This window comes from Scyliorhinus torazame, chromosome 21 (genome assembly GCF_047496885.1).
Source record: "Scyliorhinus torazame isolate Kashiwa2021f chromosome 21, sScyTor2.1, whole genome shotgun sequence".
Lineage (NCBI taxonomy): Eukaryota > Metazoa > Chordata > Chondrichthyes > Carcharhiniformes > Scyliorhinidae > Scyliorhinus > Scyliorhinus torazame.
The window spans coordinates 73,076,698-73,102,342 of record NC_092727.1 but is presented as its reverse complement, the minus strand read 5'-3'; the positions used below and the strand labels follow the sequence as shown (position 1 = coordinate 73,102,342).

At 46.8% G+C, this 25,645-nt stretch overlaps 1 protein-coding gene across 1 annotated transcript in view; it reads left to right on the top strand.

Moving 5' to 3' along the window:
• ace (angiotensin I converting enzyme (peptidyl-dipeptidase A) 1) overlaps positions 1-25,645 on the top strand; it is a 534,228-nt gene that overhangs the window by 471,422 nt on the left and 37,161 nt on the right. The window contains exons 20-23 of the mRNA XM_072486945.1: positions 12,018-12,241; positions 13,355-13,499; positions 23,862-23,960; positions 25,295-25,417. Of these exons, the coding sequence (XP_072343046.1) occupies positions 12,018-12,241; positions 13,355-13,499; positions 23,862-23,960; positions 25,295-25,417 (591 nt within the window). The remainder of the gene's footprint in view (positions 1-12,017; positions 12,242-13,354; positions 13,500-23,861; positions 23,961-25,294; positions 25,418-25,645) is intronic.

Genomic DNA, 25,645 nt, shown 5'->3' with positions numbered 1-25,645 from the left:
GATAGGGGGGTGGTGGTGAGCGCTGGGTGGTCGGGGCCTGAAAGGGGGGTTGCCGATAGTCGCGGGAGATAGTCGCGGGCCTGGCAGACCCCCACATAGTGGCCCTTCTTGTCGCACCCTTTGCAGGTGGCGGTGCGGGCCGGGCAGCGCGGGCGGGGATGATTCGCCTGCCCGCAGAAGAAACAGCGGTGTCCGGCGGCGTTGCGGGCCGTCATGCCGCGCAGGCTTGCGGGGTCAGGGGAAAGGTCTGAGGGGCTGCCGCTACAGGGTGCCACACAGCCCAGGGGCCCGCCGCGCGATCGGGTGCAAAGGACAGCGCGTTTTTGTAGGCAATGTCCATGGACCCTGCCAGGGCCTGTGCCTCTGTAAGTCCCAGAGTGTCCATTTCTAGGCACCTTCAGCTGATATCGGGGGGAGACCATACCTGCCACGACCACGAAAGCATCCCTGATCAAAAGTTCCGTGTGCTCGCTCTCCGAAACTGGCGGCCTAGTCGCCAGCAGGTGACGAGCGTAGACCTGGTTCACAGGGCGGATATAATGTCCTTCTAGCAGCTCGATCGGGGCAGCATAATTCTCCGCCTCCTCGATAAGAGGGTGGATCCCAGGGCTGACCCGTGAGCGTAGGAGATGCATCTTTTGTCCTTCCGTGGGGGTGTCGGCGGGTGTCGAGGTAGCCCTTAAAGCACGCCAGCCAATGTTTGAAAATAGCAGCAGAGTTGTCCGCGTGGGGGATGAGCTGAAGGCACTCCGGTTTGATACGGAGGTCCATCCTTCCAACTGAAGTTGTACTCCGCCTCTCAGGGTGGAGCTATGTACATCAACCAATGGTAGACTCCTGGGTCTGAGGATTCTTTTGCAGCCAGTCCGGATGAAATGATCAGTCGAACACCTCGTTACTTTAATATATGTTTATTTCTCGGCCGGGGCTAAGACCACTGTATCTCTTGAGAGTTACAACAGCAAGCCAAAGCCAATCCATCTAACAGCAGTTCTTATACAGTTTTGGTTCATTTCTGAGGGCAGCTCCCTCGCATTCCATCTGTGCCTTTTAGCTAATTTATGATTATTTTCAAGCCGAGCGCAACCCTTCCCAAGGCCGTTACTGCAATTTGTCTGGTACTAAAACAACAATTACAGCTTGTTATCAGAAGCCTTTGAAAGCCTGTCTTGACATTTCTCAGCTTGCTATCAGAAGCCTGTGAAAGCCTGTCTTGACATTTCTTCACACAAAGCTTTACCTAACATTTTGTTTTTCCCATAAAGTTCCAATCCACCTTGAGCCAAACTCTCAAAAACTCTCATTTCCCCCTTTTATCATTTCATGATAACTTCTAATCCATAGTCAATCGTCTCAGTTTTTCCCATTCTATTTGCATTTCGATCATTTCCTCATATTCCTCTGCACTTTCTTTCACATCCATTCAAGGCGCACTTCATGTTGCTGCATTAACTGTTGAGAAATTACTGCTGCACTGACACTTTTACACAAGCATTTCATTTGGAAGCTAAGCATAATTATTACAAGTATTACAACTACCAGGATTATCAATCCATGCACTGGATAAGACCCCCACGATCCGGCAAACAACCAATCTAACCACCCATCTCTTGATATTTCATGCAGTTTCTTAACCTCTTTGCGGATATGATCCACGAGGCAGTGATGTCGTTTGCTACCTCTTCCAGGATTTTTGCTATCTTCCTTATTTCCATTACTGCAAGAGCTACCCCGATAGGGGGAAGCAGGATCCCAAAGTATCGTTGCGTTTCGGTTATTGCTCTCTTTTGTCGCTTCATCATTTGGTAATGGTCGCCTAAATTGGTGAGGTGGTGTATAAAGGGGACTACATACCCCAGATAACAGGATCCCGTCCAATTCTCTGGCAGCCAAGGCACTAAATATGCCTTGTGGCCACAAATGAAATACGTCCCATTGTATGAAGTGAGTTTGTCCACATCAAACCCTTGGGCCATCAAGGTGTACTTGAAGGTACCTGTCCCATTTGCGTATGGGACGTCCAATGTACACCCATAAAACTGAGGAGACGTATATACGGGATAGACCTTGGATATGTTGGCCACCACAAATCTGTGCTTGCATTGACTAGCACCTACAAATATCCCTTTAACCACATTCCTTACCAAACATTTTGTTCCCAATGGTCTTCCCATGTTGGTGGTATTAGTGAGGGCATGAAACGGAGGCTGGTGGGATTTGTTATAACTTGGTTGGTACCACATCTCAAAGGTGTTCATTGGATACCCCCCTCTTTCCAAGGTCTTGGGGATATGGGGAGAAACGATAAACTAGAAGCTGCCCCGCCATTTGGGTGTCTTACCAGAGATGCAATTCTTATAATCCTGGGGGATTGATGAGTACCATCCTGGTAAATATACCATTCTACTGTTTCTGACAGATTAAGGGGAACAGGTCTGAGGGGGATCCCTCCCTTAGCATGGGTCGGGATATGTGTACATACCCAGCAACCAGAAACATTCATATCCTTTGCGTACACATATGACATATACAGATACACGTTTACATGTAATTCCCTTTTTTTTCGCAGCCTTGGTTAACGCATCCCAAGGGTAAAGTCTTTTTTTTTTCCTGCAGCTATAGTCCCATTTACAGTTGACCTGATGACAGGGTAGGTTGCCCTTCATCACTCCACTGATGAGTATGGTCCGATTGCATCGTTGTACGTAGGCCAAACATCCGTCTGCAGGGGTCGCGTTCTAAGGTCCTTCTCCTGGGCCTTGACTGGTGCATTGTAAGGTGTCTCCTCGACAGAGGTGATGAGTCCGTCTTCCCTTGGGGCCACAGGTTCTTCGCTTGGCCTCTCCTCCAGTTTCCAAAAGTCCCAGCAGGGTTACGATAATAAGGCTGTCCTTGATCCCGTGAATTCTGCTGAAGTTATTACCTAGGGCTCGAAACAGAGGGTTATTCTCTATTGCATTTTCACAACCTTACAATGGTGGATGTGGATCCAGGCATTTCTGCCTTTTACTTTTACAGCAGTGGGAGTAGTGAGTAGGACCTGGTGTGGTCCTTCCCATCGGGGTTCTAATCCTTTCCTAACCCAATTACGAATCAGAACATACTCCCCCGGATTAATAGTGACAGAACTGGACAAGGGAGGTATCTCCTCATAAGCGGCTCGTACCCGTGAATGGAGGCCTTTTAGTACTTTAGTCAAGGCTATCACATAGTTGGCCATTTCAGTAGTCATATGGTGAAACTGTACTTCCTTATGTTTCCCTTGATCCCAAGGAGTACGCAAGGGTCTTCCGTATAAAATTTCGGCGGGACTCAGTCGTGTCTTTCCAGCTGGGGTTGCACGTATTTGGAAGAGGGCAATAGGCAATAATTTGAGCTAAGTGACTCCAGTCTCTGCCTGTAGTTTTGCCAGTTTTGTTTTTAATGTCTGATTAGCCCTTTCTACCATTCCCGCTGCTTGGGATCGGTATGCGCAGTGTAATTGTTGTTTTATTCCCAGCTGAGTACAAAATTCCTCATTGATCTGTTCCACAAAATGAGGTCCATTATCAGAGCTTAATAGATATGGAATCCCAAACCTAGGAACAATTTCTCGCATCAAAACTTTTACTACCGTGGAAGCTTTGTTATCTACAGTGGGGTAAGCTTCTATCCATTTACTAAATACATCAACAATAACTAATACATGTTTATAACATTGGCATCTTTCCAACTCAATGTAATCCATCTGGAGTGTCTCAAAGGGACCTTCCGGTAGCGGGGTTTTACTCATTTCACAGGGTATTATTGCTTTACCAGGATTATACTGCTGACATACTCGGCAACGACTGCTAATGTTTTGTGCTATGTCTTGCAGTCTTGGATGCTACCATGTTTTGAGCAATATATCACCCGTAGCTCGCGCACCACAATGAGTTGCAAAGTGAACACATTCGGTGACCCAGGCTGCTAATGCATCGGGCATACAAGTTTGCCCTGCCGGGGTGACCCACAATTTATTTACAGGATCATAACAACATCCCAATTCTTCCCATAGTCTTTTTACACAGCCAGGAGCGTCCTCCTGTAATTGAATGACGTCAGTGATGGTCGGCATTGGCTTTTCAGAGGGAGACTGACCCTTAGAGCTTTTAGTCTGGCTCATCATTTTTGGTACCACCATGTCTTTTAAGCGAGAAGCCTCTTTGGCCTGGTGGTCTGCCTGCCGATTACCCGCGTCCACCAGGGTTTTGCCTGTCGTATGGGCAGCGCACTTTATTACGGCTATTTGTTTCGGGAGCATTAAAGCCTGTAGTAATTGTGTAACTAACTGTTTGTGGGATATCTGAGTGCCTGCAGATGTAAGAAATCCCCTGTTCTTCCATAATTGGCCAAAATCGTGTGTGACCCCAAAGGCATATCGGGAATCAGTGTAGATATTTACAATTTTATCTTTCCCTAATACACAGGCTCGAATAAGTGCAAAAAGTTCAGCCTGTTGGGCGGAAAAGGAAGTTTTGAATGCTGCTGCTTCAAGCGTTTCTCCTTGTTGGTTAACAATTGCATACCCTGATAATCTATCCCCCCTTTCACCGATGGATGAACTACCATCGGTGAATAGGTTCAGATCAGCATTTGGTATTGGAGAATCAGTGAGATCATCGCGTAATGACGCATCGTCTTGTAAGAGAGAAAGACAGTCATGAGTCAGGGACTCAGTGGCGTTAGGCGGGTCGGAAAGGAAACTAGCGGGGTCAATAGTAGTACAGTGCCGGAACTGAAGTTTCGGGTTATTGAGGAGATAAATCTCATATTTATTTTGACGCGCCATAGTTAGGTGCTGAGTCTGAAGTTGACCGAGCAGGGCCGTGACTGAATGTGAACTATAAATAACAATATCCTGCTGAAGAGTGAGATTAGCCGCTGACTGGAGACTGTTGTAAATAGAGGCTAAAATCTGAGTACATCCAGGATAGCCGAGTGCAACTGGATCAAGTTTAGACGAGTAATAAGCTATAGGATGGTGGCGATCCCCATGTTTCTGGGTAAGTACCGCGGTGGCACAACCGGCTAAAACAGTACAATAAAGGTGGAAAGGTCGATCATAAAGGGGGCGTCCTAGTGCTGGCGCCCTCATTAAGGCGTCTTTTAGCCGATGGAAGGCCTCTTGGGCTTCCGTACTTAACTGGAACTCTCCAGCGTTATTGGTGTATGGGGTCAATAGCCGGGTATCTAGGGCGATATTCGGAATCCATTGCCAACAATAATTAACCATCCCGAGCCATTTACGGACATCCTTAGCCGTTGTGGGTTCAGGGTACTAACAAATGGGCTGAACTCGACTTGGTGATAGTGCCCGTGCATCGGCGGATAAACGGATACCCAGAAACCGGACTGTTGGTTGGGCTACTACTACTTTGGCGGGTGACACAACGTATCCTAAAATTGAAAGGTAATTTAATAATTGAGCCGTATCTTCTTTACAACTTTGTTCTGACGGGCTTGCGATCAGTAAATCGTCAACATACTGTACGAGGGTGGATCCCCCTTTTAATTCCAGGGGCTGTAATTGTTGTTGGAGACAGCGGGAGAAAAGAGTAGGCGAATGTATAAATTCTTGAGGCAGCCTAATCCATGTGTATTGTTGATTTTGATATGTAAAGGCAAAGAGATACTGTGAATCCGGGTGCAAGGGGAGGGCGAAAAAGGCATGCTGGAGATCCACCAGGGAAAATGTTGTAGCGTCCGTTGGGACTTGGGCTAAAATGTGGGCTGGATTTGGGACCAATGCGTGAAGGGGTTGCACAATGGCATTAATTGAGCGCAGATCTTGGACGAGGCGATATTGATCTGGCTTGCCGGGCTTCGGGACTGCTAGTATTGGAGTATTACAAGGAGAGTGACACGGAACCAAAACTTGTTGCCAAATAAGATTCTGTATAAGTGCCTCTAGTGAATTCTGCAGGGATAGTCAAGAACTGTTAACTTAAGAGAACTGTCATTATTCTGAATATTGCTTTATTAATTTTAAGAAACCAACATATCTTGCTAGTAGTGCCTTCTTTAATAGAATCGACGAATTCATCTACAGAAAACCTATATGTTTAATAAGTTATTGTGTTTGAGATTTTAAAATAAATGTTTAGAATTAGCCTGGAAATTAAAACTTCAAACAATGGAAGCTGGTTTTACAAAACCAAAACAACTCTAATTAAAAAGAACAGATCGTTCAAGAACATTTGATAACTGGAATTTGGCAGCAATCCAACTTTTACTCCCAGTCCATTCGAGTGACAATTATTTTTTTTTAAAAAAAGTTTAGAGATGCGAATGGCATCATTCCAAGCTATACGCCTCTTTTTGTCTCTGCAAGAAAATTAACCCTTTCAACAAGCTTTTGTGTATAATCCAGAAGATGTCAAAGTGCAGAATGTTGTACTTTCATTCCCAATAACTCTAAAGAAGTTAAAGATTTGGCATTACATATCCAAAAAGAAATCAAAAAAACTTGATCCACCCCAATTTATCTTCCAACTGTACCCCCAATCGATGAATTTGAGCTGAAATACTATTATTGAAATGTTATTGATCAATCAACTGTTTGACTGTATTATATTGTATAATTTATTAATACTGAATCAGTAGTATCAAATTTGATTAATTTATTAATTATAATAATTATTTTGAAATGCCTGGTTGTTGGGCCCCGGGGGTTGGCAGGGTTGTATGCTATATTGGGAACTTGCCGGACGGGAAACTGACACTGCGGTTGATAATCGTCTGGGTAATCAGGGAAATCCACCTCCGGTGCCCCCTCTTTTCCCGGGACTAACTCTTGATTCATCTGTGGGAATTGATTAGCATGGGTTTTAGAACGCGTGCGAGTCGCCGGACCTCCTTGCGACGGCGGAGATGGTGATAGTGGTGGGGGGAGCGGTGGATAAAGGGCTTGAACGTACACATCTTTAATGTAATTTCTAACATGGTCACACCAGAGGAATAAAGATTTTTTTTGTCTGAAACATCATTTGTTTTAGAACAGTTTAAACTACAATCAGAACCCTGGGAATGTAAGGTGGAGGCGACCGTAGTGGCGGTGTAACGGTCGGTCGTCCCCTATAGTGCCAATTTTCAGGGTCATCCTCATCGTCTGAGAATGTTCCGGATACTATTCACAAAGAGTCTGAAGCTCTTCCACTATCAGAGGTACTATCTAAAGTATTACCCATTGTCTCCTATCCTCAGATGATCCTTGTGGTTTCCTATTTAATTTTGGTAGCGATCCTAACTCGCCTATTCAATCAAGAATTTAAACGGGGTTATCCTGCCCCATTGCCCAATCAAAAGGCTAAATCAAATTGTTCGAAAGTGACTTTTAGAAGGTCAAAGTCTGGAAATGAAACATGAAAAGAGAGAGAGAGAGAGGACTGATTTAAACAGACTGACAGACTCAAGGGATCAAAGACAGAACTAACAGATTTAAGAAATTGTTTGAGTGTCCCGACAGGGCACGCAACGGTCAAGCCTTTAGAATTTACAGTGCAGAAGGAGGCCATTCGGCCCATCGAGTCTGCACCGGCTCTTGGAAAGAGCACCCTACCCAAAGTCAACACCTCCACCCTACCCCCATAACCCAGTAACCCCACCCAACACTAAGGGCAATTTTGGACACTAAGGGCAATTTATCATGGCCAATCCACCTAACCTGCACATCTTTGGACTGTGGGAGGAAACCGGAGCACCCGGAGGAAACCCACGCACACACGGGGAGGACGTGCAGACTCCGCACAGACAGTGATCCAAGCCGGAATCGAACCTGGGACCCTGGAGCTGTGAAGCAATTGTGCTATCCACAAGGCTACCGTGCTGCCCATAAGCCCTGTTTATTATGTTTCCTTTAGGTGTTATCCGCACCACCATTTAAATTTTATAATATATAATTTGGACAGAGTTATCCGTTCTCCGTAATATTCAATCTGATCAACCCGAAGTGTCGAATAAGTCTAGACACCGGTTGATATACTTATTTATCAAAAAACACCTTTTATCACGAAGGTATTAGGCAACCCTAAGGATCATCATCACTCATTTACCCAGAGATTTAAGGAGGACTCTAACCTCCCAAGGTTTCCAACCCGGGACTTTAGGAAGGATTTTAACCTCCCAGGGACTCCAACCCGGACTGTTTAGGGGGGACTCTAACCTCCCAAGGTTTCCAACCCGGGACTTTAGGGAGGACTCTCACCTCCCAGGGACTCCAACCCGGGACTTTAGGGAGGACTTTAACCTCCCAGGGACTCCAACCCTGGACCTTTTAGGGAGGACTCTAACCTCCCAGGGTTTCCAACCCGGGACTTTAGGAAGGATTTTAACCTCCCAGGGACTCCAACCCTTTCAACCCTTCTTCGTAACGGGTTCGCCGGACTGTTTTGATTTAGTCAGAGTCTCCACCGAAACCGAACAGCAGGGCGTGGCCACACTTGGGACAGCAGAGGGGGAAACTAAAGTGGTAACAAGGGTACTCACGTTTGGTGGCCAATTCCCTCCTCAGCGTCCCAATGCGATCAATCTGTTACAGCATCAGGTTCCAGGGAGGCTCCTTGAATGCCCGCATTCTCCACCAAATGAGGATTCTTTTGCAGACAGTCCAGATGAAATGATCAATCGAACACCTTGTTACTTTAACATATGTTTATTTCTCGGCCGGGGCTAAGACCACTGTATCTCTTGAGAGTTACAACAGCAAGCCAAAGCCAATCCATCTAACAGCAGTTCTTATACAGTTTTGATTCATTTCTGAGGGCAGCTCCCTCGCATTCCATCTGTGCCTTTTAGCTAATTTATGATTATTTTCAAGTCGAGCGCAACCCTTCCCAAGGCCGTTACTGCAATTTGTCTGGTACTAAAACAACAATTACAGCTTGTTATCAGAAGCCTTTGAAAGCCTGTCTTGACATTTCTCAGCTTGCTATCAGAAGCCTGTGAAAGCCTGTCTTGACATTTCTTCACACAAAGCTTTACCTAACATTTTGTTTTTCCCATAAAGTTCCAATCCACCTTGAGCCAAACTCTCAAAAACTCTCAGGTCTAACCAATGGTCATCCACCTCTCAGGTACCGCAATACCTGGTATTACACACAGTATACACAGCATCAATGAAGTGAAGAAGGCAGGATGTAAGTAAAGTATTTTATACGTGATGTCAAAAGGGTATAGCTTATTTTGGGCAACTCTTTTGGACCTCCTCAACCCATTAGGCGCTGTGTACTTAATTCCCCTGCTCTTTCCGGGGGCCGGTGTAGACTTGATGGGCCGAATGGCCTCCTTCTGCACTGTAAATTCTCTGATCCTATGATTCTAAACCCTCCCCGCCCCGGCCCTCTTTGAAATGTTCCATGCTGCACCCCCGCCCCCCCCAAAAGGTTGGTGAAGCCAGAAAGATGGTGCAGCCCCTCAGGGCCACTGGTTTCTGTGCTGAAATCTCTGGAGTGCGTTTTGAACCCCTGACCTCCTGACCAGAGGGTTCTGATCGGAGAGAAAGGGGCGAATAATGAGAATGGTTTCGTTTTGCAGAAAGTCTAAGGATCTTCTCATTGGGCGAGAGCAGGTTTAAGGGACGACTGGCTGAAAATAGCAGCTGTTTTGTTACGTTGTCCAGGGGAGGATTATCTCCACAGATCAGACAGTGAAAAATTGTGAAAAATTCAGATTATCATCAAAAAATGCACGCCCAGAAACAATGGGGGAAGCCAAATTCGTAAAGACATGGATGAAGATAGCACAGGCTTGATGGGTCAGATTGCTGCCTTTTGTGCTATAACATTCCTCAGGGCAGCACAATGGCACAGCGCCAAGGACTCGGGTTCAATTCCAGCCTTGGATGACTGTCTGTGTGGAGTTTGCATGTTCGCCGTGTCAGCGTGCACCTCCCCACCAGACCCTCCATTTTGCACTCGAAAGCAGCAATGGAATTGCTAGCAGAAAATCCTTGTTTTGCTCTCTTTCCCAAAGCTGATTTGTGTTTCACTAGCCAAATTGGGGTCCACCATGCCAAGAAAGCAAAGAGCGATTGATTGTGCCATGTTCATTGGCTACTGGCTGATGAATGATTTATAAAAATCAGCTCAGCTCTTTGGCCTGGCAGCTGCTTGACAATGTGTTACTCCAAAATCTGTTTTTTTATTCGTTCATGGGATGTGCGCGTCGCAGACTATACCAGCATTTATTGCACATCCCTAATTGCCCTTGAAGATGCAGTTAAGAGTCAACCAGCTTGCTGTGGGTCTGGAGTCACCTGTGGCCGGACCGGGTAAGGACGGCAGATTTCCTTCCCTCTAGGGCAGTAGTGAACCAGATGGGATTTCACGACAATCGACTCATGGTGATCATTGGACTTTTAATTCCAGATTTTTATTGAATTTAAATTTCACCACCTGCAGTGGCGGGATTCGAACCTGGGTCCCCAGAGCATTACCCTGTGTCTCTGGTTTACTAGTCTAGTGACAATACTACTATGCCACCGCCTCCCCCTGTGACCCTCACTGTCATGGGCTGGCCAGCAGCTATTTGCTACGCAACCCAGATTGAAGACAACCTCGCAATCCAAAACCCCACACCGCCACAGCAGCAACCTTCAGTAAGTTGCGGCACTCTTATTCCAGATTGGTGATAGACTGCCCATAATTTCCCGATACCAAAGTTTGCTTGGAAGGTTTCCCCCATTGCCAAGTGCTACCGAAGTATTTTTTAAAATTCTTCCACGAGATGTGAGCATCGCTGGCTTGGCCCATTCCTAACTGCCCTCGAGAAGGTGGTGGTCGTGGTATTATCATAACTGTAAGAACAGCAAGGGTTAATGAAATGTCTGGAGTAGCCACTAGAGGGAGCTACAGATAAAAGTATATAAGGCATCAAACCTAAGCCTTGTGGGGGAGAGTCGTCCAGAAGTTAGCTGGAGGCAGTCAGAAGTATTATTAGAGTGAGTTAGAACAGATCATAGTTTATACTAACAAAGAACAAAGAACAAAGAAAAATACAGCACAGGAACAGGCCCTTCGGCCCTCCAAGCCCGTGCCGACCATGCTGCTAAACTAAAATCTTCTACACTTTCTGGGTCCGTACCCCTCTATTCCCATCCTATTCATGTATTTGTCCAGATGCCCCTTAAATGTCACTATCGTCCCTGCTTCCACCATCTCCTCCGGCAGCGCGTTCCAGGCACTCAATATCCTCTGTGTAAAAAATTTGTCTCGTACATCTCCTTTAAACCTTGCCCCTCGCACCTTAAACCTATGCCCCCTAGTAATTGACCCCTCTACCCTGGGGAAAAGCCTCTGAGTATCCACTCTGTCTATGCCTCTCATAATTTTGTAGACCTGTTTTGATGTAGCTAGACTAGTATTAAGATTGGTTGTAGATGAGTGTAGTTTATATATTAACAATCAAATGTGTAGTATTTAGAAGTACGTGTCGAATCCAAATTAGTCATGTTAATAAATTTATAGCTTTGTTTAAGTTCAAGCTAATTTGTGGTCTTTGTGAACACTACGCCAACCATCCTGAATTAAGCAACACAAAGAACAGGAGCCGCCTCCTTAAACTGCTGCAGTCCATATGGTGCAGGCACACCCACAGTGCTGTTAGGGAGGGTGTTCCAGAATTTTGACCCAGCGATAGTGAAGAAATGGTGATATATTTCCAAGACAGGATGGTGTGTGACTTGAAGGGGAACTTGGAGGTGGTGGTGTTCCCAGGCACCTATTGCTCTTGTCCTTCTGGGAGGTAGTGGTCGCGGGTTTGGCAGGTGCTGTCAAAGGAGCCTTGCTGAGTTGCTGCTGTGTATACTGTGGATGATGCACACTGATGCCACTGTGCCTCAGTGGTGGAGGGAGTGCATGCGGACATGGTCGCTGGGGTGTCAATCAAGTGAGCAGCTTTGTCCTGGATGGTGTCCAGTTTGTTGAGTGTTGGAGCTGCACTCATCCAGGCAAGTGGAGAGTATTCCAAAACACCATTACCATTTTTTGTTCTTTTGTCAGGATTAAGCAGTGCACGGTAGTGAACATGGAAGACCTGGTAACAGCTCATCATGAAATGGGTCACGTCCAGTATTTCCTTCAGTACAAAGACCTACACATCACATTCAGAGATGGCGCTAACCCTGGTTTCCACGAGGCCATCGGAGATGTTATGGCTCTGTCAGTAGCCACTCCCAAACATCTCCATACCATCGGACTCCTCGACAAGGTGGAAGATAACAAAGGTAATTGTAGGATCTTACTGTGGAATGTTTTTGAGGTCAAAGGGGCAAGATTATTAGCCATTACCCAGGTGTGCACATGCAGATCTGAGTAAATTCCAGAGGCTTGAATTCAGAAAGCAAGAATTTTTTTTGATGGTGGGGTCTCCTGCAGCAAACCCCCCCCCCCCGCCCCACCAAAAGGTTACCAGCTGCCCTGCACCAATTATCATTTGGCAAGGCGTTAATTGGCTAAGGCCGAGACCTTTGCCCCCATTTCAGGGAGCTGCTGACCAGTTGAATGGCTGTCACCCCAGCAGGGCCAGTACGAGTGGTGGCCACTGCTGGGACTACAAGCAGTCCCCAAAGAAGAGGAACCAATGGAGGCAGGATCGTAGCCCTCCATAACATCCCCTTCCTCCCCCCTCTCCAAATCTCTGAAACTTAGTGCCAACCTACTTACCCCCTGGACTTACTGTTAAATTGCATCCAGGGAACTAATACATGACATAAAAGAACTGAGACTGTCGACCTTCTAAACCCTAAGGACATACAAAGTGCTTGACAGCCAGTGAAATACTTTTGAAATGTAGCCACTGTTACAGTGTAGGAAACACAGCAACCAATTTGTCCACAGCAAACTCACAGCAGCAATGTCACAATGGCAAGTTCATTTGTGATAGTGATGCTGATTGAGAAATAAACAGGGAAAGTTCCAATGCTCTACTTTGAATAGTGTCATGGATCTTCAGTGTTTGACAGCATAGAGACTGGAACAGGAGTATCCCATTTAGCCCCTCGGTCTAATCAAGGCTTTGCAGCTGAAGCTTGACCTCTAACCCCTTGTATTCTAACACCAACACATGAAATAGGCTTTCGGATACAACAGTGAAGGGAAAAAAGCTCAGGAATCAGTTAAGAAGCAAATAGATGGAGGAGTTGTAGTATTGTTCTGGGCGAATAAACTAAGATGGGCCAAATTGCCTCACTCATTTGCATCAGATTATGCTGCCTCTCCACTCACCTGATAACAGCAGTCTGCTGACATTGGAGTCCAGAAGGGGAATTATTCATGAGGATAATTGATGAAATAGTAATAATTATGAAATATAATTTCTGGACCTTTCTCCTACCTAGAGAGTGATATCAATTACCTAATGAGCATCGCTTTGGACAAGATTGCTTTCCTTCCATTCAGCTACTTGATGGATCAATGGCGTTGGAAGGTGTTTGATGGGCGGATTCCAGAAGATGCTTACAACCAGGAGTGGTGGAACCTCAGGTATAAATCCAGAGACAGTCAGAAATAAAATGGCAGCAAAGAGTAATTCAGAGAATCAAAAATAGTTGGAGAAAAGAATGTTATCCCTTTGGAACAGAAAGAAAATTATTGCTCTTTCTTTCGGTAAAAGAGACTGCGAGTATGTAGGTTATAAAGAGAGAGGGGGAGAGGGGGAGAGAGACTGCTGCAAGATAACAGAGAGCGAGAGAAAGAAGGAGGGTGAAAGAAGGGAGAGAGAGAAAGAGAGAGGGACTGTAAGTCAGGTAACAGAGTGACACCAGGTAAGAATGAGAAGGACGGACTGAAACAGAAAGACAGCTACATAAAGTTAGGTTATTCTAAAGTGAAATTCATATAATTTCAGGCCATTCGATCAAAGTCTCTGCAGGAGTTACTGCTCCACTTGAGTCTCCACTCGTCTTTCCTCATCTAACTTTAAAAAAAAAAGTCTTTTTTATTCGCATTTCTCATATTTATAAACAGTTGTATATATACACATCACATTTTTCTCGCCCACGCTAATTTCCTTTATTATACAGAGGTTTAGTTTGTCCTTCGTTTATCTGACCCTACGTGCATTTCATTGCCCTCTAGATCGGTCTATGGTTCCTCCCACTTCCCAGTCTCCCCCCCTCCCCCTTCCCCCCCCCCACCCACCCACCCCCCCCCCCCTCCCGGTTTCGGCTGTGCTTTTCTTTTATTTTCCGGACAGAGTGAAATCATCTCTCGTGGTTTCCCTGCCTTCCTTCCGTCTCCCCCCCCCTCCCCCCGCCCCCCGGGTTGCGCAGTCTTTTGGTAACTCATCTATCGTGGTGTTTTTTTTAAAAATTCTTATTAGGTTACTCCTCATTGTTGGCCTCGAACAGGTTTTGGAACAGACCGACAAACTGCCCCCAAGTATCCAGGAAGCCTTCCTCTGACCTTCGGATGGCATATTTAATCTTCCCAAGGTGGAGAAATTCCGAGAGGTCAGCGAGCCAATCTGCAGCTGTGGGTGGTGCTGCTGATCGCCAGCCGAGCAGAATTCTCCGGCGTGCGATTAGGGAAGCGAAAGCGAGGGCGTTGGCCCCCTTCCCCATGTGTAGCTCTGGCTGCTCCGATACCCCGAAGATTGCCACTATTGGGCATGGCTTTACCCTCACCCCCACAACCTTGGATATTGCCTCGGAAAAGGCTGTCCAGAACCCAGCAGGCTTGGGGCAAGCCCAAAACATGTGGGTGTGGTTGGCCGGGCCCCTCTGGCACCGTTCACATTTGTCCTCCACCTCCGGGAAGAACCTGCTCATTCGGGTTCTGGTCAGGTGTGCTCTGTGCACCACTTTGAGCTGCATTAGGCTTAGCCTTGCGCAGGCGGAGGTGAAGTTCACCCTGCTCAGTGCTTCGCTCCAGAGTCCCCATCCTACCTCTGTCCCCAGTTCCTCCTCCCATTTTTGTCAGTTCACGTCCAGTGGAGTCTGGGCTCTGTCCAGTAGCTGTCTGTATAGTTTCCCCCATAGCCCCCCTTCTCATTGCTTGTGCCTATCAGGTCCTCTAGTAGTGTGCTTTCTGGGGCCCCAGGGTACCCCACTGTCTCTTTGCGGAGGAAGTGTTTTATTTGGAGGTGTCTCATTTCCTGTCCTTTTGCTAGCCTCCACTTCCTCATCAGTTCGTCTAGTGTCGCCAGTCTGTAGCCCTACGTAGAAGTCACCGACCGTCAATGTGCCCCCGTCCCGCCTCCATCTTTTGAAGGTGGTATCTAGCTTTGCTGGGGCGAATCTGTGATTGCCGCAGATGGGGGCCATGGGGGACATTTTAGTTATCCCGAAGTGTTGTCTGAGCTGGGTCCATGTTCTCAGCGTGGCCGCTACCACTGGGCTTGTTGTGTATCTTGTTGAGGGGAATGGAGCCCGGAGGGTCGTTCCTTTACAGGATGCCTACTCCATTTGTACCCAATCTGTGTCAGGTTCTTGTACCCATCTCCTCACTCTTTCTGCCGTTGCTGCCCAGTGGTAGTATTGTAGGTTTGGTAAGGTCAAGCCCCCTTTGATTTTCCCTCTTTGCAGTGTCTGTTTTGGGATTCTCGGGTTCTTACCCCCCCCCACACAAACGCCAAGATTAGACTGTCTACGTTTTGGAAAAAGGCCTTGGGGATGAAAATCGGAATGGATCTAAACAGGAACTAAACTTGGCAGCATGTTCATCTTGATCGTCTGCACTCTCCCCGCCAGGTTGAGTGGGAGTGAGCCCCACCTTTGAAGGTCTCTTCTTACTTCCTCCACCAAGCTGGTCAGATTCCACTTGTGGATCTGTGTCCAGTCTCTGGCTATCTGGATCCCCAGGTAGTGGAATCTGTTCTGTGCCGTTTTGAACGGGAGCCCCTCCAGCTCTCTCCCTCCCCCATTTGGGTTCACTGGGAATGCCTCGTTTTTGCCCAGGTTAAGTTTGTAGCCCGAGAAAGTTCCAAACCCTTTCAGCATTTGCAGTATTGCCTTCAGTACCTGTGGTAAACCACTGTGTTGCTATATTAAGGGTTGTACGGTAGAACCTGCACTACAGGTTCACCTGGGCCCCTGCATGCTAGCTCCGCCAAGGAGCCGGGTTATAAATATGCGTTGCCTTCAGCTAGCAGCCATTTCATCAGCTGCTGTAGGAGGCCACACTTCAAATACTAATAAAGCCTCAGTTTGAATTCAACTTCGTCTCCAGCCAAATTGATCCTGCCTCAGTCCCTCCTGTGGCTTCGAGACATAGAGGAGCAGGTCCTCTGCATAGAGTGAGACTCTGTGCTCTCTGTCTCCTCTCCAGATTCCCTTCCAGCTTTTCGTGTCCCGCAGGGCTATCGCCAGGGGTTCGATGGCTAGCACGAACAAGAGTGGGGACAGGGGGCAGCCCTGTCTTGTTCCTCTCTGCAGCTGGAAGTATTTAGAGCTGGTTGTGTTAGTTCGGACGCTCGCTTTGGGAGCGTTGTACAGGAGCCTCACCCAGGCGGTGAACCCTGCTCCTAGTCCAAACCGTTCCAGTACCTCGAGGAGGTATTTCCATGCGACTTTGTCAAAGGCCTTTTCTGCGTCCAGGGAGACGATCACCTCTGGTGTTCTCTCCCCAGAGGGAGTCATTATTACGTTCAGCAGCCGCCTGATGTTCGCTGCGAGCTGCCTACCCTTGACAAAGCCCGTTTGGTCCTCTGCGACCACCTCTGGTACACAGCCCTCCAGCCTTTTGGCCAGGACCTTTGCGAGTATTTTCGCATCCGCGTTCAGCAGTGAACTGGGTCTGTATGATCCGCATTCCGTCAGGTCTTTATCTTTTTTAGGTATCAGTGAAATTGTGGCCTGCGCTAGCGTTGGGGGCAGGGTGCCCCTTGCCAGTGAGTCCGCGAACCAGGACTGGTGCAAATTGTTTGTAGAAGTCCATTGGAAACCCATCGGGTCCCGGTGCCTTCCCCGCTTGCATGGAGCTGATGCTCTCCATGATTTCTCCCAGGTCTATTGGTGCTTCCAGCTCTGCCTGTCTGTCTTTCCCCACAACTGGTAGTTCCAGTCCGTCTAGGAACTATTTCATCCCTGCGTCCCCGTTGGGGGGCTCGGAGGTGTACAGTCCCCGGTAGAAGGTCTCAAATGCCCGACTGACCTCCTTTGGTTCTGTCACCAGTCTGCCTCTGCTATCCTTTACCTGCGCTATTTCCCTTGTGGCCGCCTGCTTTTTCAGCTGGTGAGCCAATAGGCCGCCAGCCTTGTCTCCGTGTCCGTAGAAGGTCTCCCGTGTCTGACGAAGTTGGTACAGTGCTTTCCTAGTGGATAGCAGGTTAAAGTCCATTTGCAGCTTTTTTCTCTCCGCCAGCAGCTCTGCGGTCGGGGCCTCGGAGTATTTTCTGTCGTATTCCAGGATGGAATCCACCAGTTGTTGCCTGGCCACCCTCCCTTCCCTATCTCTGCTTGCCTTGTAGGCTATGATCTCTCCTCTAATCACGGCCTTCAGTGCCTCCCAGAACGTGGAGGGTGAGACCTCCCCGTTTTGGTTGTTACTCACGTAGTCGCCTATGGCCCACGATGTTTTCTGACAGAAGGCCTTGTCAGCCAGGAGGTCCATGTCCAGCCTCCATGTGGGGCACTGGACCCAGCCTGTCTCCAACCTCACATCCATATAGTGTGGAGCGTGGTCAGAGATAACGATCGCGGAGTACTCCGTTCCCGTGATGCCTGGAAGCACCGATTTCCCCACTGCAAAGAAGTCGATACGGGTGTATACCTTGTGTACTTGTGAGAAGTATGAAAATTCCTTCTCTCCCGGGTGCAACAACCTCCATGGGTCCACCACCCCCATCTGCTCCATAAATGCTCCTAGTTCCCTCGCCATGCCAGTCTTTTTCCCTGCTCTAGGGTTTGATTGGTCGGTCAGTGGGTCCTGTACACAGTTGAAGTCGCCCCCCATGATCAGTCGGTGTGTGTCAAGGTCGGAGATTTCTGCCATGGTCTTCTTTATGAATTCTGTGTCGTCCCAGTTGGGAGCGTACACATTTACCAGTACGACCGGTGCCCCTTCCAGGACACCGCTGACCATGACGTACCGTCGTCCTGGGTCCGTAACTGTCTTGGTTTCCGTAAACCTCGTCCTCTTACTAATTAATATTGCTACCCCCCTAGCCCTCGTCCCGTAGCATGAGTGGTATGTCTGTCCCACCCAGCCCTTTCTTACCAGCAGTTGGTCCTTCTCCCTCAGGTGTATCTCTTGTAGGTAGATTATGTCTGCTTTTAGGCTTCTTAGGTGGGTGAAGAGTCTGGATCTTTTCACTGGGCCGTTGAGTCCCCTTACGTTCCAGGTAAAAATCCTGGTGGGGGGGTATTGAACCCCCGTCCTGCGGGGTCACCCATACTTACCTGGTGGACGCGCCCCTGTCCTCCGGGGTTTCCCTTTGTTAGGGGGCCGTACAAAATGGCAACGGTCGCCGCTCTCACCATGAGGTCGCGCCCCAGGGCTCCGGGGTTTCCTTTTGTCCAGAGGGCACCCACCATGCCCGCCAGCTGTATGTATGCCACGTGGCTGCACCCCTGCACTCCAGGGTCTCCTTTCGTCCTGAAGCCCTCCCGAGTGGCTGTCTGTGGCACCATCTTGGTTCCTCGCCCTGCTCCATGTCTGCCGAGGCCTGTGTTCGTGCTGCTTATCTACCTCACCCTTCCCTTTGCTTCTCTTTTGTTCTGCGCTCTCCCCCGATTCCTCTCCTTAGTACCTGTTCCGCTGTCCCCCCCCCCCCCTGTGTTCTTCCCCCCCTTGTGCCCTGCCCGCCCTTCTCTTTATGCCAGGCGCTCCCTCTCCCCTGAGAAGCGCGCCGCGGCCCTCCTTTCTTCCTGCCCTCCCGTGTTAGCCCTCCTCGCTAGCATGGTGGCCCCCCTCCTAGCACTTGCCCTGTTCTGGTCCTGTTTTACCTTCCTTTTGCTAGCCCTTGTCTCGCCCTCCTGTCGCTTTCGTCTGCCCGGCCCACATTAGGATTTTCTTCCCTGTCTTGGAACCTGTGCAGCTTCACGATAATCGCTCTGGGCTGCTCCCCGGCTTTGGGCCTGGGTCGGAGTGACTTGTGCGCCCTGTCGATTTCTGGGGGGTTTGGAAACTTCTCCCTTCCCACTAGCTTGCCCAGCATTTGGGTGACGTAGCCTGTTGGGTCTCTGCCCTCCATCCCCTCTGGCAGACCCACTATTTTAACATTCTGCCATCTGGACCTATTTTCCTGGTCCTCCACTTTCCCTCATAGGCTCCCCTGGGTCATTACCAGCCTTTCCACCTCGGTTTCCTGAGTTACCATCCTGTCGCTCTGGTCCGAGGCGGCCCTCTTCAACTCCTGGATAGTTTTATCCTGCACCTCCACCTTCCTTTCCAGGCCGTTGATGGTTCGCTGCATTTTTTCTGTTGTCTCCGCCAGCATCTCCTTCATCATTGTGTGCCTCCCTCATGGCGTTTATGTCTGTTTTATCTCCTCCTTTATGGTGTTTATTTCCGTTTTCAGCACGTTTCTCCATTCCTCCCCCTGTGCGGGGGGGGGGGGGGGGGGGGGGGATGGTCACCGCGTCTTGTTCCTGCTCCGCTGCTCGGCTCGCCAGCTTTTCCGCTTCCTGATTCGCTTGAACCGCCGTCTCGCCTTGTGGGGCAGTCTGCCTGCGCGGCCGCAGCTCCTGCTTTTTTCGTTCGCCTTCGCTGCTGTTCCTTCTTACATCTCGCCGTCCCCCCAATTTATTATTTGCAGGCATATTTCTGTCTGTGCCTTTCTTTTTTTTCTGGGTTCTGGTGCGAAAAAGAAATTCTTTTTTTTTGTTTCCCCCAAAGAACAAAAAAACCCCAAAGGTTTTTTTTTTCTCCTTTTAAAAAGGATTTTTTCTTATAAGAATGGATTTTTTTTTTTGAAAGTTTTTTTTTCCCTTTAAAAAGTTTTTCTTTTTTTTTAAATTTGCAGGAGAGGAACAAGGAAGGTTGAATTAAAAATTTCTTATTTTGTTCTTGTGTTATCCTCTCCGTGCTCCGCCTTTCAGGCCGTTTCTGAGCGATCCCCACTCCTCCTCCACGTGCAGCTCACCGGGACCAGTTTCTCCTTTTTTTTCTCTCCCTCTCCAGCTCCGTGGATCGGAGCTTTGGCGCTTGGGCAGGGCCGAATTCGCGGGGCCTAAAGGATTTTTGTTTTTGAAAATTCCCCGGGAAACCCCCCCCCCCAAAAAAAGCAGGAATTTTGTGGCTGTGCGGGAGCATCTTTGCTGCGGCCGCTCCCTTTCCTCATCTAACTTTATCAACATAATCCCGTATTCCCTCGCCTGCATATGCATATCAAATGTCCCATAAATGCATCTATGCCATTCACCTCAACAATTCCCTGTGGGATTGAATTCACATTCTCGTTACTTTTGGAGGTAAAGAGGTTTCTTCCTAATTCCCAATTGATTTCATGACGACTAAGATGTGTAGGGTAGGTGAATTGGCCATGCTAAATTGCCCCTTAATTGGAAAAGAAAAACATTTGGGTCCTCCAAATTTATTTTTTAAAAGATTTCATGAAGAATATCCTATTATTGATGGGCTCCAGCTTTTCTCTTCCCTGCAAATGAGGGCACTTGCTCTGTGTCTACATGACAAAAATATATTTTTGTAATTTAAAATCTGTTACATTTACCTTGTTAAGAGAGCAGACTTCTAGCCAGTTAATTTGTTCTTGATAATCTCTCATTTCTGGCGCTGACCCTCTCCTAGTGCCTCTGTAACATTTATATAGTGTGGTGATTGTTTAATATAACCTGTATATTTTTGAATTCGATCTGTCTTGAAATAAATTGGAAAGATGCCATAGTCCCAAATAACCATAGGCTGCTTTTCCCTTTGAGGGGGAGAGATGACTGCTGGTGATTTAACCTGAGGATCATCACACCTCAGGCAATGGACAAGGTGGGGCCTTCATGAATAACCTGAGCCGGTACGGGAATTGAACACGTGCATCTGGCCTTGCATCACAAACCAGCTGTCCAGCCAACTGAGCTAAACTGTATAATCTTGGTCGGACATTTTTGTGAGCCTTTTGGTCTGTGTCTCCTGTCCTAGTGATTTGGGTCATTATATTCCAATGTTCATATTCCAATTTCAATTCTTTCAACAAAAGTGCTTGCAGCAATTATTGACCTGATATTTTTGATGATCTTATTGGACCACCCTAATCCAACACGGCCGCCCTAACCAAACAGGACCACCAACTAATTCCACTATCTAAAATGAACTACAGGGAGTGACCACTAAAGAAAGACCAGAAGCTGGCTCACTCCCAGCTTCCCAAAGTCCCCCTACCATCTCCAAGGCACAAGTCAGGAATATAATGAAATACTCTCCATTTACCTGGATGAGTGCAGCTCCAACAACACTCAAGAAGATCAACAACACCCAGGACAAAGCAGACCCCTGGATTGGCACCCCATCCACCACCTTAAACATTCACTCCCTCAACCACCAACACACAGTAGCAGCTGCATGTACCGTCTACAAGGTACACTCCAGCAACTCACCAAGGCTCCTTTGACAGCACCCTCCAAAATCCCAACTTCTACCAAGGATAAGGCAGCAGGAGTGTGGGAACAGCAACATCACTACATTCCCCTTCACGGCACACACAATCCTGACTTGGAAACATGTCACTGTTGCTTCACTGTAGCTGTGTAAAAACTCTAAAACTCCCTCCCTAACAGCACTGTGGGTCTACATACACCATATAAATTGTAATGCTTCAAGAAGAAAGGCCAGCAGCATTTTCTCTCGGTCACCTAGAATTGGGGAACAAGTGTCGGCCTTGTCAGTGATGCTCATGAGAATGTCTTGAGAATGAATTAAAAAGTGCCTCAACGTTCGAGTATACTCCTCTACTAGTTCAGATACAGTAGGGCAGCAACACATACATAGAATGTATATATTTTATGTTATGCATAATTATATTGTCATGTGAGAGTACCTTTAAGAAATGGGTGTTTATCAAATAGCTGTAGTGGATGTACCTTTAAGAAATGGGTGTTTATCAAATAGCTGCAGTGATGTCGGCTTTACCTTCGTTTTTGAGCAGGCAGCTACAGTGTGTTTTAGTTTCATTTTCAGAGCTGGATAGTTGCAGGCAAAGCAAACAGCTGTATAAGGATCTTTCTCTGCAATCTAAAGACCATCTCCAGATCATTTGAGGATTTCAAAGTAATACCTGTTTCTGTAGCGAATTTAAACCTGCTGTCTTTCTGTAAAAAGCGTATTTTGGTCTTATGGATGTTGTTAGGAAAGTTATGAAGGGTTACTTATAGAATATTATATCTGTGGAGATTATTGGTGTTGATAATTGTTAAGGTGTTTACTGTGGGTTTATAAAGTGTTAACTGGATTCATAAATAAACATGGTTTTGCTTTACAAGTAATTTAGACCTCTGTTGCATCACACCTGTAAAGTAGGCCCTTATGCTCCCCATAAGGGAGCCTTGTCCCATGGATGGAAATGGCTAGCACGAGGGGACATAGCCTTAAACTGAGGGGTAATAGATATAGGACAGAGGTCAGAGGTAGGTTCTTTATGCAAAGAGTGGTGAGGCCGTGGAATGCCCTACCTGCAATAGTAATGAACTCGCCAACATTGAGGGCATTTAAAAGTTTATTGGATAAGCATATGGATGATAATGGCATAGTGTAGGTTAGATGGCTTTTGTTTTTTGACTTCCCATGTCGGTGCAACATCGTGGGCTGAAGGGCCTGTACTGCACTGTATCGTTTAAAAAAAATTAAAAATTAAAATAACCACAATCTATTAAAAGTTGTGGGTCAGGTAACTCTAAACCCTGGCCCATAACAATATAATACATACAAATTATAAAATTATATGTATAATATGTAAATATATATTTTATTTATGAATTCTTCACTTCCCAATAAAGTATTCTTCCAGTTGCAAATTATACTTTGTTTGTTAAGCTCACAGAATGCCAGAATGGGCATAGTAACTTCCCGAAGTGTAACGGTGTAGGAGTGTTTTCAGGACTGAATATTGAGCTGACTTTTACGTGGGGAACCTCCCTCTTAGTTACGGCTCAGCTAAATACAAAAACCCATGGAGACAGCAATTCTCATTAAGATGGCTTTATTTCCAAGCTTGGTCAACGTACGAGGGAGAGTGATTTGGATAAACACTAAAACCACTCTGCTTTACATTGCTTTAGGTTCAACAGTTATACAGTTTCCAAAAATCAGTAGCCCACCCCGATTGGACTCGATCCAATCCTTGTAGCTGTAGATTTTACCTTGACCAATGAATTTTACTTTAGGCAGCATGGTGACTGTGTGATCAGCTTGTGATTTAGCCCCATTCTGTTCCCTGGCCATCTATTGTTTTTCAAGACCTTCGCATCCGCTATCTCTTGCTCTCCCCTACTCCCATTTCTCTTATCTTAGTGTGGTTCCTGTTCGTACCATTGTCTGTCTGAGCGCAGGATCTTGGAGCTACTGACACCAACTGCTTCCCTTGGATGTGTTATTGCTGACCACATTATTCCTGTCTTATTCTGTCTGCCTTCGGAATGTGGTCAAGTTAGCTTAGTTAAATCCCATCATATATTGCAGCCACTACTATTGGCAACAGTTTAAATGCTTGTTACTGCTATGTTCTAAGAATGCATGCCTAATGGTTAATAATGATTACTGGGTACACTTTCTATTATTAGTTACAATAAACTAACTTATGTAGAGCTATTCTAGTGTTACCCCAGCTATCCAGTTTTAAGGGGTCTCATCTCAGAACCCCCCCCCCTTTCAAATGGGTAGAAGTTTGAGGACAGAGTTCTGACTAGGCAGACCAGTGTTGTAAAACTGTCCATCTTACCTTGTACCTCTTTCCTACAGATTAAGATATCAGGGCCTGTGTCCTCCTGTCCCTCGCTCGGAGGAAGATTTTGATCCCGGTGCAAAGTTCCATATTCCTTCAAGTGTTCCTTACGTCAGGTGCGTCTCTAACGTGGATCTCTCCCCAGCCCAGCGATGGTGTCAATGTATCCTGATGACTGACTGGAGAATTGTGTGTATATCTGCCGCTAACAGCTAGGGTTCTCCTGGAATTCCCCTGGACTGAGAGATTAATCTAGACACTGCTGCGCGCAAATCCAGGGGCAGAAAATTCCCTGGGACATTAAAAAAATTGTGTTCTAAAAACTTTCTTTTCACCATTTCCATTTATTATGTTTTACAAAACTGGAGATGGAATAATGTTATTTGAATGTGTGTGATGCTACTTCCACATTGCACAAGTAGAGTTAGTCACAGCTCCCATTCTATCCTTCATCAGAGTGAAAAGATTGCAAGGAATACTGAAATATGAATTCAAAAATATTCATTGTTACATTGGTCGGAATGTACCTTGTGACCAAAATAGAATTGTGTGATTAAAGGCCAGCTGTCATTGACAATGCTAATACAGATGGGAATTTACAGAATATTCTGTAGCAAGAGCAACTATCTTCCTGGACGCGAGGCTGTGAATTTCATTAATTCCCTCTTTCTGAGTGAAGCCTCCTCTCTTCCCATTCAACAGTGAGAAGTGAGGGAGTTGGGAAATGGGATTGCAGGAACTTTTGGGAGAAGACTGCTGAAGATGACCAAGAGACTCAGTGGATCCCTAATTTGAAAGCAGCCCTCTAACATGGCTGAGCAGGTAGTACAGGTCCATACATCCACAGAATCCCTGCAATGTAGAAGGAGACCATTTGGCCCATTGAGTTTGCACCGACCCTCTGAAAGAGCACTCTATTTAGGCCCATTCTCCCACTCCAACCCATAATCCCACCTAACCTGTACATCTTTGGACCCTTACGGGTAATTTAGCATGGCCAATCCACCTAACCTGAACATCTTTGCACTGTGGGAGGAAACTGGAGCATAAGAAGAAAATCCTGCAGACACAGGGAGAAAGTGTAAACACCACACAGTCACCCAAGGCCGGAATCGAAGATGGGTCCCTGGTGCTGAGAGGCAGCAGTGCTAACCACCTTCAGCAGAATTAAATTGGGTTGGACAATACTTCACAATTGTCTGTTAATGCAGTGCTGGGGCGAGTAAGCAGAGCCAGACTGAGTTTCAAAAGTAAAGTACTGCAGATGCTGGAAATCTGAAGTAAAACCAGAAAATGCTGGAAATACTCCGTTTGTTCGGCAGCAGCTGTGGAGAGAGACAGACTGAGTTAATGTTTCAGACCTGTGAGCTGTCATCAAAATCCTAATTTATGAATATGTCCACTTTAATGCTTGATCCGAAATCCAACTGTATGCTTTGCCCTTTCTCAGGTACTTTGTGAGTTTCATCATCCAGTTCCAGTTCCACGAGAGTCTTTGCAAAGTCGCCGGTCAAACTGGACCTCTGCATAAATGTGACATCTACAAGTCAAAAGCTGCAGGAAAGCTCATTGGGTAAGATGAGAAAACAAGACGTCTTCCAACCTCAGAGGAACCTTAACCAACTTCCCTTACAATGCTCGAAAACCTTTTTGAACAAGAAACTCAGAAAACATCGGAAATACTGGGGGGGAAATGGCTAAGGTCCATCTTGTTCACTTTCTATGATCCTCCTATAATGCAACCCGTTAATCGATTATCGGCTAATCGCAGCAATAGCGTCCTACCATTCAGTCTACAACA